The sequence below is a fragment of the Camelus dromedarius genome, chromosome 4 (assembly GCF_036321535.1).
Source record: "Camelus dromedarius isolate mCamDro1 chromosome 4, mCamDro1.pat, whole genome shotgun sequence".
In the NCBI taxonomy this organism is placed as follows: Eukaryota; Metazoa; Chordata; class Mammalia; order Artiodactyla; family Camelidae; genus Camelus; species Camelus dromedarius.
The window spans coordinates 97,697,613-97,713,749 of NC_087439.1; the positions used below are offsets into that span (position 1 = coordinate 97,697,613).

Genomic DNA, 16,137 nt, shown 5'->3' on the forward strand with positions numbered 1-16,137 from the left:
CAAGTACTGACCGGCTCAGATTTGGAGACCCACCCGGGGGGCTGCGATCCAAGCAGTTACCGAGGCATCCCTCAGCGGGCCACCAGTCCTCACGGCCCTCCCCGGGAAGGACTGCCCCAGTACCTTGTCTTATGGATGTGACCGCTGTGGGCACCGCCCAGGGCCGGGCCCTCCTGCAGCTAGCCACCCCCAGATCTGGGTCTCCAGCCTTTTCACAGCCGGTCTGCCCCTCGCTGCCCCTCCGGCCCTGCCCCCACCCTCCCCTCCGGCCCCTGCTCTCCAAGGCTGCTCTCCTGGGGCCCAGCAGGCGCTGCGCTCACAGGCCTCAGGCCACCGGCCCCGCTAGGCCCCGCCTCGCCCGGCCCTGCCCGGCCCCAACCCGCGTGCCTGCGGGATGATGCCCTGCTGGTCCTTCTCCTGCTTGCCCATCATGGTGTAGGACTTGCCGGCCCCGGTCTGCCCGTAGGCGAAGATGCAGACGTTGTAGCCCTCGAAGGCGTGCTGCAGCATCTCCTCACCGATGTCCCGGTACACCTGCTTCTGCGAGGCGTAGTTGATGTCTTCCGGCTGCAGGACAAGGAGGGGGTGTGGCTGCCAGAGACTGGGCTTGCAGACGCCTCAGCCCACCCTGCTCACTGAGCACCCACATGACGCCCAGGGCCTGGGGCACCAGGGCCAGCACAGTGGGGAGGGACGCCTGCCCCGCCCACCACTCACAGGTGACCTGGAAAACGGAGATAACCCTGAGGGGGTGGTGGGCCACTTCTGGAGGGAAGAGTGGGGGGATCTGGCCGGGCCAGGGTGGGACAGGGTGGAAAGAAGGACATTTCTGCAGAGGGAACAGCATATGTGAGGGCTCAGAGGTGGGAGCACATGACACGGTGCTCAAAATCAAGGCTCAGTGTGGCAGCGTGGGAGTGATGAGGTGGGGTAGGAGAGGTGGCAGGGCCCAGGGGCCCAGGGGCTCAGGGAGCCAGGCCGTAGTGCATGGACACGGTCCTGAAGACAGCCGGTTACTTTAGATGCGCCCGGGATTACTCTGGGGATAGGAGGAGGAGGGGCTGGACAGGGAGGTGACATGGGGAGCCCTGGGGCTGCTCTGGGGCCAGGCACTCAGACATATGACCTACAGTGGGCCCTGGCCCTGGGGCAGGGGGCCTGGACACCTTCAGGGTTCAGGAGGCTGGGGGATGGGCAGGACGGGGTGTGGGCTGGATGGCGGAGGCCTCCCAGGCTCCCAGGTGTAGTGGAGGGCGCGCAGGGGCTGGCGCCAGGTGGGCAGGTGAGTTTGGGATGTCTGGGGGAGGAGAAGCTGGCAAGCAAATGGACGTATGGCTCGGACCCTGGGAAACCGCCCACAGTGAGCTGACAGCCCCTTGGCCCCTGCCTCAGCTGTGGACAGTGCGTGTTGCAGCTCAGGGCGACCTTCCACACACAAGGCCTCTCAGGAGAGAAGGCCCCTCCCCCAGGCCTCAGCCCTCTGCCCCCCACCCGGGTCCCTGAGCCCCCTCACCCAGCTCAGAGAGGTCAAGGGACTGGCCAAGAGCCACAAAGCGAGCAGGGCTGAGCCAGCACCCACACCGCAGCAGCCCACCCCCCGGGTCCTAGTCCTGAACTTACGGAGGTGTGTGACCAGTAGGAATAGTCGAAGCTGAAGCTTTTTGGTGTCTCCTTGGGCTGCTTAGGGTTCACGATGGCTGCAGGAGGGGGATGAGCACAGGGGTTAGAGCTGCGGTGCGGGGTTAGAGCTGCGGTGCAGGGACAGGCTGCCCCTGGACATGCCCACCTGAGAGGGACCCCAAGGCAGGAAGGTGGAGTGCTCAGAGGCCTCTGGCCCTAGAAAAACCAGTCCCCGCAATGGGAAGGGACGAGGACCCCATTTCCAGGTAGGCAAGCCATCTCTGTGCCCACCTCTGTCTGCTGCCCACCAAGACAGCCCGGAGCTGTCCCTGTAGACACTGGGTCAGACCAGGAGCCTGCGGCCCACCCTCATCCCTCGGGTCCACACCCTGCTCACCTCCCCCCACCCAGGTCTATCTGCGTCTGCTCTGCATGCACGCACCCTAGGAGTGCCCAGAAGGCTGAGCACTCCGTCACAGTCACAGCCCGGTCTCCGCACACCACACCCGTGTGCTGGCCCGGGTGCCCGGGGCGTGCTGACTGTCCCTCTGCAGGGACACCACCCAGCGTATTCCTCCTCCTGCTGGTGCACCTGCAGGTCCCGGCTGGGTCTGCTCTCAGGGGCTCCAGGGACGGTCCTCTGCATAGATCTGTCCCTCCCCGCACCTCCCACTCCCAGCTACACCTCTGCTGGCCGGAAGCGGTGCTCTCGAAACGTCAGGTCATCAAAGGAAGAACGAAGACTTGGACTCGCAATGCTGCCTTGCCCACTGCCAGGGGGTGTCCCAGGATCCCCCAAGACTGCAGCACCCCAGTGTCTCCTGGCCCTGGACAGGTCATGGCTTGCGAGGCGTAGACCCAGCAGGCAGCGTGTCCTTGGTGGCTGGGCAGAAAGCCACTGCCCCATCAGACTGCCCTCCAGGACACTGTCTGCACCCCCGGTGTCTGTGTTGACACAGGACTCCAGGAGCTGGCTGGGGGCAGAAGCCTCTCTGGGTTTTCACGTCCACCGGGAGTGGGGTCGGCCCAGCACTAAGGGCTCCAGGCCACGTGGGAGGCCACTCCTCACCATGCCGTCCCACCTGAGCAGCCCAGACCCTCGCGCCAGCACCCCCATACCTGGAGGCAAAGGCCGTGTCTGCCCGCCCCTTGAACTGGCTTTCCTCAGCCGCAGGGGGCTGGGGGCCTCGTCTTCCCAGGCTCAGCCTCCAGGACCCCACACCCCTGCCCCATCAGCATGTGTCCAGGACGGCCTGCAGCTCCCACCAAGAGAACAAGCCCACCCTTGCTGTGGGTTGAATTACACCCCGCCAAAATTCACACATTGGAGTCCGAACCCCAAAGACATCAGAATGTGACCTTATTTGGAGCCTGGCTCCCTGCAGATGTAACTGGTAAGGATGAGGTCACACTGGACTAAGATGGGCCCTAATCCACCAGGACTGATGTCCTTATAAAAGAGGGAATTTAACACAGACGCCTACCCACATGGGGAGACGGCCCTGTGAGGACGGAGGCAGAGACTGGGGAGGGGCTTCTGCAAACAAGCCAAGGGACACCGAGTGTTGCCGTCAAACCACTGGAGGCTGGAGACAGGCAGAGGGGCTTCTCAGCCCCGACCTCAGGAGGAGCCAGCCCTGCGACACCCTGATCTCGTGCTTCCACCCTCCAGACCAGCGTCTAAGCCGCCAGGGCCACGGGGCTCTGCTGTGGTGCCGGGGGAGCTAAGCCCCAGCGGCCCAGCCAAGCTTCCACAGCCGCCCGGGCCCCGCAGTTTGCGGGCGGGCTCCTCGTTGTTTGCCCTGGCTAAACACCCTACTCACAGCACAGCTGTCCCTAGGAGCCTCGTCCCTGGGGCTGACCCCGCTTGGGGCCCCAGACCCCAGGCTTGAGGAGTTCTGGGGGACACGGCACCCTTGGGAAGCCAGCAGCAGGGAGCAGGTGACTGACCAGCGCAGCCCTTTCTTTGGAGCCCAGAAGGGGTCGTGTCCATGCTGCCTCCAGGAGCCAGGCTGAGAGGAGACCTGACTGCCCGGGTTCAGCTCCTGCTGGGACCGGGGACACGGCCGTCGGAAACCGAGAGCAGATCATGCCGGCGCCGTGGAGACAACAATCACAGTGCTGCCTGCACATCGCGGCCTGGGCCCAGCCTCAGACAGCTCGCCCTGCCAGCGCCCCCCCGTGCACCACGCCTCCTGCTCCCTGCCCCGCGGCCCGGGGTCCAGACAGGCCCGGCCCCGCCCCATCCAGCCTCTCACCGTTGTCAGCCAGGACACCTGCCCAGCCCAGGCGCCGACCTCGCTCTGACAGTGTCCGGGTTGGGGGCGTTTGCCCTACACGCTGTGTGGACCGTGAGCTCCCTGAGGTGGGAGCCCCCCCAGGGCCAGGGCTCGGACGTGCTGAAGGGGTACTGGGCAACAGCGAGGGTCTGTGAGCGGGGAGTGGACCACAAGGAGAGCCCGCCGCGGGGACTGCCAGGCAGAGCTGCCCTGACCCTCAGGATCTGCTGTCACCTGCCCCCTCCCCTCGAGCAGGGTCCCGGGTGTGGCTGGGACCCCTGGCCCTGGGGGTTCTGAGCTGCAGAGGGGTATGGCCTTCCCCAGAGTCCACCCCAGGCCTGCTCTCCACCAGTGCTTCCAAGGCCTCCCCAGAGCAAGCTGCCTGGGCAGAGGCTGGACAGGCAGCCACCTCAGCTCGCGGGTCTCTCCCTTTTGTGGGTCTGAGGAGAGGGGACGGGACCCCGGGCTGCTGAGTGGGGGACTCAGGCCTGCTCACTGGACAGCTCTGTGCCCTCACCCGTCTCTGGGCGAGCGGCCCGGCTCTGCAGGAGCACAGGGGACAAAGATGAGAGCCACGGGGGCGCCAGCTGGACAGGAGGCGGGAGCAGCAGAAAGGGGCTGAACAGGAAAAGCCGCTTCTCAGGGTCTGAGGCCCAAGAGCCCAGGAGCCGTCCTGGCTCCTCCCGGAGCTCGTGGTTCAGCGCGGAGGAGCTCTGCGGGTTGTGGTTAAACCCCTCGTGGCTTGAAACTGGCCACGGGGGCAGTATTTACACCACGGAAACTGGCACAGAGTCACGGGCGGGTGGGGAACGAGGCCACTGCCCAACACCTGCAGGATTTAGGAGGTGGCCTCGCTGAAACAGACACCGAAACATCAGGTCAGGGGTTTCGGGGGAGTTCGCTCAGAGTCGGGCTCCTGTCCGCCCTCACTACCCGTCAGCGAGGACGCTCGGCCGCACCCTCTCTGATGGCTGGGGCAGCTCCCCGCTGCTCTGACTTGGCTCGCACACCCCGCACCCCCAACAAGCGCCCACCCATCACCGCCGGCCTGATTCCGCGAGGCACGACCCCTGCCACCGGCCTGTCTACTTCCTCCTCCGCGTCCCCACTGGAGCGTCATCCCTGGGGGCAGTGAGGACGCTGTCCTGCTCCTTGGCCCCCTGCCAGGAGTGGGGCCTGGTGCAGGCTGGGCCTCAGGAACGTTCGCTCTGACAGTGAAGGGACCCCCACCTTCTCCTCCCTGCGGGGGCCAGCTCCGCCCCTCTGGGGCTCGGGGCAGCAGATGAGACCAGGCAACCCCTGCGAGTGGGGAGCCCAACACGACCCCCGTGGCAGCCCCCAGGGACAGGCAGCTCAAGCCGGCGAGCTGCCCCTGCACGGCGCTGGCAGGGAGCACCAAGGGCATCGAAGCCTGGAGCCGGCCAGTGACCACAGGCCCCCGGCACCCTTGCTGACCAGGGCCCCACCAGCCTCCAGGGACCCCCTCTGACACCACGCATCTTCAGTCATTTCTCTAGCAGAACCGCATCACTCTCTCCTGGCTACACTCAAGCTCCTTTCTGCGGTCCCCCATGCCTGGTCTCTTTCAATTTGGAGCCCGGAACATTCCAGAATAGTGTGGCAAAGGGGCTGACTTCTCTGATGAGCTAGGCTTTGAGACCGTAGAGAGGCTGCCGGCCAACAAGGGCCTTGTGGGAAAGACGGCAGCGAGCAAACAGCGGTGTCTGCGTGGGAGGAGGTCAGAAGGGTCCCAGTGGACTGTCCAGAACAGTGGTCCATTCCCTGGAGCACACACTGGCCCCAGCTGGCCGGGACTTAGTAGGAAGGCTGGAGGCAGGAAGGCCAGGCTGCGCATGAGCCCGCGGGGCCTGGGGGCGGGCGGCCGGCCCAAGAGCAGGGAGGCTCGGGGCTAAGTCCTCTCTGCGCCTCCGGCCGCCAGGTCCTGTGTGCTGCAGGGGCCTGGGGCTCTGCCTTCCGGACCTGCTCTCGTTCACGATTCCCTGTTCATTCTGTGGGCGCCAGGCCACCCACTTCTCAGAAACGCTTGAGATGACTTACAATTAGAAACAAAACAAAAGAGCAAACAAAGGAAAACGCTTCTAAACCAAGGGCACTGAAACAAGACGAGAAACTGGGAGCCTCGTGTCCTGGGTTGAAAAGCGTCCCCAGAACTCACATCCACCTGAACCTCAGAATGTGACCTTATTCAACAGGGTCTTTGAAGCTGTAGTTAGTTACTGAAGTGAGTTCAGGGCTGCTCCTAAATCCAACGGCCGGTGTCCTTATACGGCCACACAAAGACACAGACAAACAGGCAGGGAGGCCACCAATAACGAGGGGGCTGGGTGACACAGCGACAGGCCACCACCAGGAGCCGCCAGAGGCAGGACCTCAGGGGACGCAGCCCCATCACACCTTGAGTTTGGACTCGTGTCCACAGCTGTGCGAGAGTACGTTTCTGTTTGAAGCTGCCCAGTTTGTGGTCGTTTGTTACAGCAGCCCCGAAACCAACGCCCCATGTGGACGAGAAGGGACCCCGAGGCAGGCAGCCGCTGCGCCTGGAGGGGAGGCCCAGGGCCACGGCCCCGGGGACGGGCAGCCCCACCCACCCCACCCACCCCACCGCAGCCAACACTCACTGGTGGTGCTTCCTGACATCTGGATGATACACTTGGAGTCGCGGCTCATCTCACGGGAATTGAAGGGGCGGACGCGCACAGCCACCTTCACGGAGGCCCCGGCCATCTCTGCGGCCTGCGTGGGTCACTCCTAGCAGCGGTGGGAGCCCCGGCGAGTGCGGGAGACACCTTGGGGAAAAGAGAGACGTGAATTAGAAAGATACTCAGAAAAGGCAGAGCAGCTGTTTCTGGTTGCAATGGAACCCCTTCCCCTGCAACCCCGCAAAGACACCTGCTCAGAACACCTGCCCCCCAGGAGAGGCACAGAGCGGAGCAGCTGTGGGAGAGCAACGCCACGAACTGTAGGACAGAAAGCCAGCGGGGTGAGTGGGGCCTGGGAAAGCAGGAGCCCGGCGAGAAGCAGGCAGCCTGCTCCTGGGACCCAGGCACCCCAGGCGCCTCTGAAGGCCAGAGACGGGGTGGGGAGCAGACAGCCTTTTGTGGGATGCTAGCCCAGGGAGGCCCTGCGACGGGTTAAGTCACAAGCCCTGACATGCACGAGCTGGAGTCCTAGCCCCAAGGTGTCGAACGTGGCCTTATTTGGAGACAGGGGCCTCGCAGATGTGACTGGTTCAGATGAGGCCACACTGAGCTGGTGGACCCTAACCCAACGTGACCGGTGCCCTTACAAAGAGGAGACTTTTCCTTAATAGAAAAGAGACACACACAGAACAGCGTGTCATGTGCAGACAAACATAGAGACCTAGGTGATGGGTCTGCAGGCCAGGGACCCGGGCCAAACCGCCAAACGGCAGGCAGGCTGCAGGGGGAGCCAGCCCGCAGACTCCCCGACACAGGGGCCGCAGAGGGAGCCAGCCCACAGACTCCCTGATGCAGGCTGTCAGAGGAGGGCAGGGTTCCTTGATGGGCAGGACCATCTCCTCTAGCAAGAAATACAGAAACCAAAACAAACAGAAGAGGCACACAACAGAAAAACGCCAAGTAGGAAGAAAAGGAAAAGATTTAAATACCTTGTAATTAGTATCCTCAGAAGGAAAAGTTACCTGTGAACAAGTGAAGGTTGCTACTTTTAAAAGGACCATTTAATGAATAAGGAAGAGTTCTCAGAAATTAAGAATATGAAAACAATCTTTAAGAGTAAATTAAAAAGTTGGGGATACAACTAAGTAATTTTCCATGAGAGGAGGAGGAGAGAAATAAAATTTGCAGGTCAACGAAAAGACACCTTTAAAGAAGTAATTCAGGAGAGCTTCCTGGCACTCGTGGCCACGGGTTTCCAAATTCAAAGGGTGCAGCTGGCCCACCTACTGTAAAAGGTCGCACATCGCAGCAAACTGTGAAATCTCAGAAACTTGGGGCTAAAGGGGAGGTCCCAGCAGCTTCCAGAGAGGAAGGCAGACCACGAGAGATGGAGAATCAGAAGGGCCTCAGTGTCCCATGGACATCAGCTGAAGAGGCGCCTTCAGACTGCTGAGCTGCGCTGACACTCTTCCTAGAATTCCAAGCTCAGCCAAACTACAGCCGAGTGTGAGGGTGGACAGAAGACCCGGGAAGACTCCGGAAGGTGCCAGACCCCGGGCTCCAGCACGCGGGGGATTAAACGGGCCGTGGGTGGGGAAGGCCTGGGATCCAGCCCAGAGGATGGGGGAGAGGTCCCAGGAGGCCCCTGGGCTGCCTGGAGGAGGACACCCCCGCCGGAAACAATGGACACCCACCCGGAGAGAGGACGGGGCTGCAAGGCTGGAGGTGGCCGCGCCACACAGAGAAGCGCCCGTGAAAGGGTTTGATGAGGTGTTAGTGACAGGCCTGATCTGTCATCTATTCTGATAAAATGTCCTACAAGAGAGAAAACAACAGCAGAGGGCCGTCCTGGGAGCCGCGGTGTGAACGCAAAGTGCTACCCAAGCGCAGAGGCAACGTGGCGGGAAGCAGGGGAAGGCGTCGTGTGCAGTGGGGTCGTGGGTGGCGCGGCGGTGGGCAAAAGCTGACTGTGTCACTACGGGGATCCAAACGGATTCAGAGAAACAGAACCGGAGGGGCAGCAGTGGTTCAGGGGAGGGCGCAGAGGAGACGTGGGCAGAGCTGGGGGCTGTCGGCTGTGGGGGGGCCAGCCCCGATGGACTGGGACACCTCATCTCCAGGTGTCACCCTGGCAAAATTTTAAGAACAAGCAAAAGGGGAAAAAACGAAGGGGAACTGCCGCTGGGGAGGTGGACCCAAGGTGTGGCCGCAGCTCTGCAGGCCCACTCTGCAGCCTCTTGGGTGTGGGTGTGGAGCTGACCTTCACGTCCACCTGAAGGTCATGCCCACACGAGGAGGCAGCTCCCCCTGAGGACGCCGGCCAGGCGGGCTCCTAGCCAAGCCTGTGCCCACTCAGGAGGGCCGTCCCTCCCTGGGCTGGAAGCCCACAGGCCGGAGGGGAGCAGACAGAGCTGTGCCCAGGAGACGGGAGGGTGAGCAGGAGGGAGTCAGCTTCCCTGTGGGGGGGGGTCCCAGCCAAGGAGGTGGGGACTCGGGCATAAGCCAGGCCTGTGTAGGGCAAGGAGGGGCCCACATGACACCCCATCCTTCCCCTTGCAGGGTGTGGCCCCTGGGCATCCATCTGCCTACCCTACAGCTCCCAGGCTCCCGGGAGAGGGGCCCTGGGGAGAGGGGCCGGCTGAGGGGGCAGGCGCACTTGTTGGTGGCAGCCCTCTCCCTGCCTCGGGGCAGGACGGAGCACAGGATCCCAGCCCTCTCCCAACCCAGCTCCAGGCAGTTTCCAGTGAGGACAAGTGCGCTCCATCCAGGACAGCGGGCTGTGGTCAGCCCCCCATGAGCCAAGATGAGGGCAGGGCCGTGGCCTGGGGAGCCCTGGGAAGGCCGGGGCGGGGAGGCCTGTGCGTGCCGCCTCGGCCCCGAGGGGGGTCACTCGGGAGCTGAGTGTAGGGGAAGGTACCTGGTGCTGGGGCCTCCACCCCACCTGGCAGGAATGGAAACGGCATGGAGAGCCTTGTTCCCACCAAAGCTGCCACCGCTGAAGACCGGGTGACACACTGCCTGAGCTTCCACGGCCGACCTATGACCTACGACTTGAGACCTACAGAGGCAGAGCCCTCCTGACCCTGCCCAGCAGGGGTGGGGGTCTACTAAGAGGTACCTTCCCACCCACAGGCCCACGTCCCCGCGGGGCCCGTCTGGGGGTGTCTGGGGGTCCCCGGAACAGAACACTCCTCAAGCGTTTGTCTCCACAGGGAAGAGCCGTCAGGTGTGTCCCTGAAGCTGGGCCTCTTCAGAGGGGTTTTGGCTCCTCCCGGAGTACCTTGAGCCCCAGGGGCTCCCCAGCCCCAGGGCTGAGGCGCAGGCAGACCCAGCGGCACAGAAGGAAGAGGGAAGGGCAGCCCCGGGCCATCAGGGACCATTGCGGGTTGGGACCCTAGCGGGCCAGCCCCGAGCTGGGCGCCCAGCCTAGCCTCCAAACCGCCCTCAGACTCACACTCCGAGCCCCAGCCCAGCCATCAGCCCCGACACCCTGACCCAGAGCCGCACGTGGGTCCTCATCAGCGACAGACGCAGCAGTAAGCCGGGCTCTCTCTGTGAATGAAAACAAGACCCTCGTCGAGCCTGGCCCTCATGTCACCAGCCCATCCGGGACGTTCTAAAGTAGGATGTCCACACGCACCCTCCACCTGGGCTCTGGCTGGCGGCCGCGACCGGGAGCAGCGTGATCTCCTCCTGCCACCGAGGCAGCCAGCAGCACGGAGGCTGCGGGAGGTCTCTGAGACCCTTCCACGTGGAGGCGCCATGGCATCTCCACTTCTGAAAAGGGACTCTTCTGCCTCTGCCATCCCACCTGTGACTGCCACCCTCAGGAAAACCTGGCCAAACACCCTCTTCCAGGAGGGGGCAGGGACCTCCGGGTGTGGACCCCAAGACCAAGAGCAGGAGAGGGCAGAGACCTGGGGCCTCTCTGCAGATGGAGAGGAAGGCACGGCCAGGCTGGGGTCAACACTCTGCAGTCACAGGCCCTGCCCAGGGCCAGTTCCTCACTCAGAATCCCCAGAGCAGGCTGGACCCAGGGCAGACTGTCCCCTCAGGCAACACAGCTCTTCCTGGGGCTACAGGGAGAGAGGGAAGAGCCGACCAGCCAGCGACTGAAGGCCCACAAGTTCAGGACATGAGCAAAGCCCAGGGGGATGGGGAGCAGAATTCAGGGGCTGGAATCACGCTCAGCTACACCTCACAGCCCCCAGAAGCCCCAGTGTGCACCCTCATCTACACAGCAGAGTGTTGTTTCCAGCACTGTTTCAACTTCTTACACCCATGAATGACCAGCAGGTGGGTCTGGACGGCGCACCTCTCTGAGAATCCATGTTCCCTTGTGCTCGAAAATCTTTGCGCTTTTGAAATTGAGAAAAGTCTTAGGACATTCTGGCTGGAAAGGGTCATGAATTCCTGATGAGAATGCAAATCGGAATGAGAGTTCTAGCAAGCACTTAGCATCAGACCTTATGGCTTAAAAATAAAGGCTGTACCCTTTGAGCAAGCAATCCCAGGTGCTGAACTGGTAATAGTTAGAAACGAAGAAAATCCCTATGAAAGACATTCCGATTTGATATTGCACAACTGCCCGCTATCCCCAAATTCAGCTATGTTAATTCAGTGCAACTCCAATAAGCAAAGTATCCCAGCAGGATTTTCGGCGAAAGCTGGCGAGTGTTTGGAAGGGAGTTTTGAAGGATAAGAACAAAGAGCCTCCCCAGCAGCTCTCGCATTTGCTGTGAAGCCGCCACCGTCTCCCAGGTCCAGGACAGACATGGGGAAGAGCCCAACAGAAGGGACGGCCAGACAGGCGGACACACGCACAGACCGGCCCTGCAGGCGGCGGAGCAGCCCTGGAGGGCTTGGGGGCGACAACTGGCCGTCCCAGGCTGAAAAGCGGCTGGACCTCATCTTTGAAAGCGTTACGAGGACACGCTGGAGACGCCGCTCATGACCGCGGGGAGCAGCGATGCGCTAACGCTGAGCATGAAACACGAAGGAGCACCTGTGCGTCCAGGTGGCAGAAAGCGGCTCCCTTCAGCGGAGGGTGTTGCTCCCTCCCGCCACACACAACCCGGAGGAGCTGGACACGATTATTAAATCTGAAGCCGTGCAGACCGGCAGGCCGAGGCTGCAGGCACGGGCTGCCAGGCCCAGGACGTTAGCACCCCGGTCCCGGCCCAAGGCCGCGGCAGAGGGGAACGAAGCTGGGAGGCCGAGGTCCCAGAGAAAGCAGCAGGGAACGAAGCCAAACAAATGGTGCATTCTCCCCTTAAAGACGTGTGCCCAAGTCTGACCATATGAGGGGTGCAAGTTTAAAAACTCCAGCAGGGGCCCCTGGAAATCAAAGAGAAGTCTTCCGGGGTCTCAGGTGCCACGGAGACAGAGCCAGAGCACAGGGTCCGCAGGGAGGAGGCCCCTCTGCAGCCGCACCAGGCTCTGACCTGAAAGCCCCGAGAGGCACAGACTGGAAGGGCGGGACACAACCACAGGCAGGATTCGCCTTCCGACCTGCAATACTGCCCTGGTCCCTGACTGGGTGACGGACGCCCTCCCTCCGCCTGCCTGGAGCAGAACACCTGAGCCGGCCGGAGTCTCGCAGCTGCTCTCAGCGGCCACGTCTCAAAAGTTACAAGTCGTGAAAAGAGACAGGGCCATGTGACTCAGAACCACCTGGGAAAGAAAGGTAAAGAAAAACACAAAGAATAAAAAGAAACAGACCTGCACATGATCCAGAAGTCATCAAACAAGAACTTTAAACTAAGCACGACTTATACACTCAAGAGGGAAAGGATGGAGAAGATAAACGGGAAAACGGAACATTTTGCAAGAGGACTTGAAGTTACAAAAAAGAATCAAATGGAAATTCTAGAACTGAAAACACCATAACTGAAAGTAAGAACACAAGAGATTAGACGCAGCTGAAGATAGCATCCATGAACTGGAGAGCAGGTCAACAGAAAGTTAATGAACAGAGGAAACAAACAGAAGAAACCATGAAAATCAGCGTCAGGGAAACACAGGACACAGTGCAGTGGTCTAACATGCATGTGACTGAAATTTAAAAGAAGAAACAGAATGGGAGGGAAGCAACACTTCAAAAGATAAAGACCATTAATTGTCTAAAATTGCTACAGTCCATCCATCCAGACTCAAGAAGCTTTGCAAACACAAAGCAGGGCCTCAAACAAAACCACACCGAGACACACAGTAGTGAGACTGCCAAGCAAGGATGGAGAAGGAAATCTTAAAGGCGGCCAGAAAAAAAGACATACAACCTTCAGAGGGACAAAAGCAGGACTGACAACTGCCTTCTCAACAGAAATGATGGGAGTCAGAAGACGAGGTCCCAAGGCTTCAGCGTCACCACATCCGTGGAAAAGCAGTCGTTTATGTTGGATTGTCAAAGACACGTCTCAATTGCTAAAGTAATTGTTACAATAGCAGAAAAGGAATGCATAACTAAAAAGTTCATAGCAAGAAAAATGGGAAAAAATTCATATTTGTATTAATCCAATAGAAGGCGGTAAAGGCGGAAAAACAGAACAAAAAAGGTAAGTCAAATGGAGACCGGAACCTTCAGACCCCAGATAAATGCCCACATCAGTTTTGTGGACTAAATCCTGCAAGTCAAGTATCATAGTTGCCAGAACAGGTTTTTTTTTTAAATTACACTCTGTTGACAAGAGACAACTTTAAATAAAAAGACAGAGTGGCGGAAAATAAAAAGATAAAATCTTTTGGTTTGCTTATTCTGTCAGCTACTCATGTTCACCCTTTAAAAGTGCACGTGGAACATCCGCTAAAATTAGCCATGTGCTGGTCACAAAGCAAGTTCTAATGAATCTCAATGTAAAATCAAAATCATGAGGCATATGTCCTCCGCCCACAGGAGAATGAAGCTGTAAATCGATACCAAAAAGCAAGCAATCAAAAACCCTCCAGCCACCCCCCCCCAAATGTTTGGACATAAAGCAGTACGATTCTAACACCCCACGAGTCGAAGGAACAAACCTCACTGGCTAGTAGCAAACACGGGGAAGGGAGCAACACTGAGGGCACAGTGTACCGGAGCTGTGGGGGCCGCCCGCACAGCAAGCACAGGGGGGGCGTGTAGCTTCAAATCACGGGGGCGGGGCAGGGCACCTTCACAGCAGACGACCCGACCCCTGCGTCCCCCAGGGCTGCTGCGGCTTGCGGGCCAGGCCTCCGGGACTGGAAGGGCTGCCTCGAGAAGGACCGGGGTGGGTGAAGCAGCAGCGGAGGCTGCACAGAGCAGGGCTGTCGTCTTGCTCCCCAGTCACCCCAGCATCAGCAGGGCGGCGTGGAGAAGGCCAGGCGGTGGCTGGTCGTGTGCATGTGCAGAGGGGTTGGGGCAGGAAAAATGAGTCTGTCGCTTGTGAGCACTGACTCTCTGAGTCATGGGAATGGGTGAGATCAAGGAGGAAGAAGGGTTAGAAAGGAAGAAAGGCGGGGAAGGAGCTGGTGGGGAGAAGCCTGGGGAGTCTGACTGCTTCTCAAGCCGGCTTTGGACCTTCTCCCCGGGAAGGCTGGGGGCCCAGCTCCTGTGCCTCATGGGGACGTCCCTGGGCGGCTTCCCAGCTTCCCGCCTTGCATTCGGCTTCCCTGACTCTGCTGTCGGCTACCACGTGGGTTCTGCTCATCTTCCAAAATGCGATGCCTGTTCCTTCTCTTCTGTGCTTTCAATATCATGAAAACTGACATTGCTCAATGGATGGGGAGGGGAGGGGAATAGCAGCTCCCATTTCTGGGAATAGGATGCGCGAGATACCTTCTTGTTAGAACTCACCTAGAAATTTGGGATAAGCAAGGAGTGTCAGAAGAAGAGAGCTCTGAGAAGGAGGAAAAAGAGGAAGGAGGAGCTGAAATTAAAGTGGGAGCCCACCGCATAAGCCCACTCAGGAGGGAGCTGCAGGCGTGTGCCGACACCTGAAAGGCAGAGAATTGGGTTCCACCTGCTGAGTGGGGGATGGGAGGCACAGCCTCAAACACACACAAAGTCAGATCCTGCAAAGACAGAGCCCCAACGGAGTGGAAGGCTGGGAACAGCCACCTGCCATCAAAGGGACTTGGGAATTAGTCTGAATGGCTCTCAGCTCCACATGGCAAAAAAGCCTGTGCTTCTGAGAATCTGAGGCCACAGACCTGCCCTCATGCAGGTCTGGGTTTCAGGCTCACAATGCCTGCAGGATGAGCGAAGCCCAAGGTTGGGAAATTAGCTCAGAGACGGTCTCAGATGTTTGCACCCAAAGCACCCTGCAAAAGCAAATACAGATCCACCTTGGGTGCAGCTCCCTCCCCTCGGGCCCCAACATTCCCACAGGTGAAGACGAGTCACACATGAGCTCACGGTGAAGTATTACCCAGCGCTAGAGACACGGGGCACCGTGAGCCAGCGTCAGGAAGGGAAAGGAGAAGAAAGCGGCTTGGTTTCCCTGTGTGAGCTTTATTTTTAGTACAATGGTTAATATAAAAGTTGTGAATTAAATGTTTTCTCATCTCCTGCATCCAAGAGTGAATCCATGGAATTCTCAGCTAGTAATCCAAAACAATGTGTCCTATTCTTAAGAACAGTCGAAGTGCAAAGGGTCCAAATAGCCAGTCAGTCTGTGCTCTTAAAGAATGAATGAGTCCTGCCCGAATAAAACAATGAAAGAAAAAGAAAAAGAAAACTAACGGTGTGCAGTCTAACGTGTGAATGAACGAATATTGAAATAACGCACGTTGTGGGTGTACTTTAAGGCTTCATGCAGTTTTACCTGTTCTGCTTGTGCTGTGGTTAAGTCCAAGCCTAGAGTGCATGACTCTCTTCAAAGTATACCAAGTGTTGTGAATGCTTTGGTTCAGATGTGTCAAATCAGCATATACCAAAAAAAAAAAAGGAAAGAAAAGAAAACCAGAATTAGAGCCTCTGAAGGAGGACTTCAGCTGGTGCAACGGCCAGAAACAGATCATAAAATAAGTGTGTTTGAAACGTTTACAGAACTAAGCAGGGACGGGAAATAACGGGGTAGGATACAGGGGGTGAGAACCACACAGAACTCCCAGAAGTAACAGTGCAGTCCTTTACATTTTAAAGCTCAGCAGACATGTTAATCAGTAAATTAAATGGAGCTGAACAGAGAATTAATGAGCTAGAAAATATGTCAGAAAAAATTGCCCAGAATGGTCACAGGAGGACAAAATGATGAAGCCATAAAGCCAAGGTTAAAAGCCACGCAAGGCGGCACACTCCAGCAGCTTACCGGGGCCGGAGCTCTAACGCCCTCCCTGAGGACGGGCCACGCGGCGGGCGGCGACAAGGGCGCGGGGGACTTGGACAAGGCAGCACTCACGAACTGAGCAATGTGCGCTCTCGCCCTCAGGGATTAAAGCAGCACATCCTTCTCCAACACATGGGCACCATTTACATTATTTTACCAGGTAACAGGCACAAAGCAACTCCTAATAAATTTCAAAGACTTCGTGTCAAATGAATCACGTAATTTGAACACAGTTAAATTAAAAATTAATAAAAGATCATTAAATACCCATATGTTTAGGAATTTGAAAAATAA

General features: G+C 58.9%; 1 protein-coding gene across 20 annotated transcripts in view; it reads right to left on the reverse strand.

Annotated features, from left to right (window-relative positions):
* Positions 1-16,137, reverse strand: part of KIF1A (kinesin family member 1A) — an 83,679-nt gene that overhangs the window by 54,973 nt on the left and 12,569 nt on the right. For 19 of the 20 annotated variants that reach the window (XM_064485362.1, XM_064485361.1, XM_064485354.1 and 16 more), the window contains exons 2-4: positions 6,539-6,706; positions 1,621-1,697; positions 388-567 (exon numbers count right to left, since the gene is read on the reverse strand). In XM_064485362.1, coding sequence (XP_064341432.1) covers positions 388-567; positions 1,621-1,697; positions 6,539-6,644 — 363 coding nt within the window. In that variant the 5' untranslated portion in view covers positions 6,645-6,706. Of the gene's footprint in view, positions 1-387; positions 568-1,620; positions 1,698-6,538; positions 6,707-16,137 lie in introns of those variants that run through there. The other variant, XM_031452584.2, reaches the window with a different exon arrangement.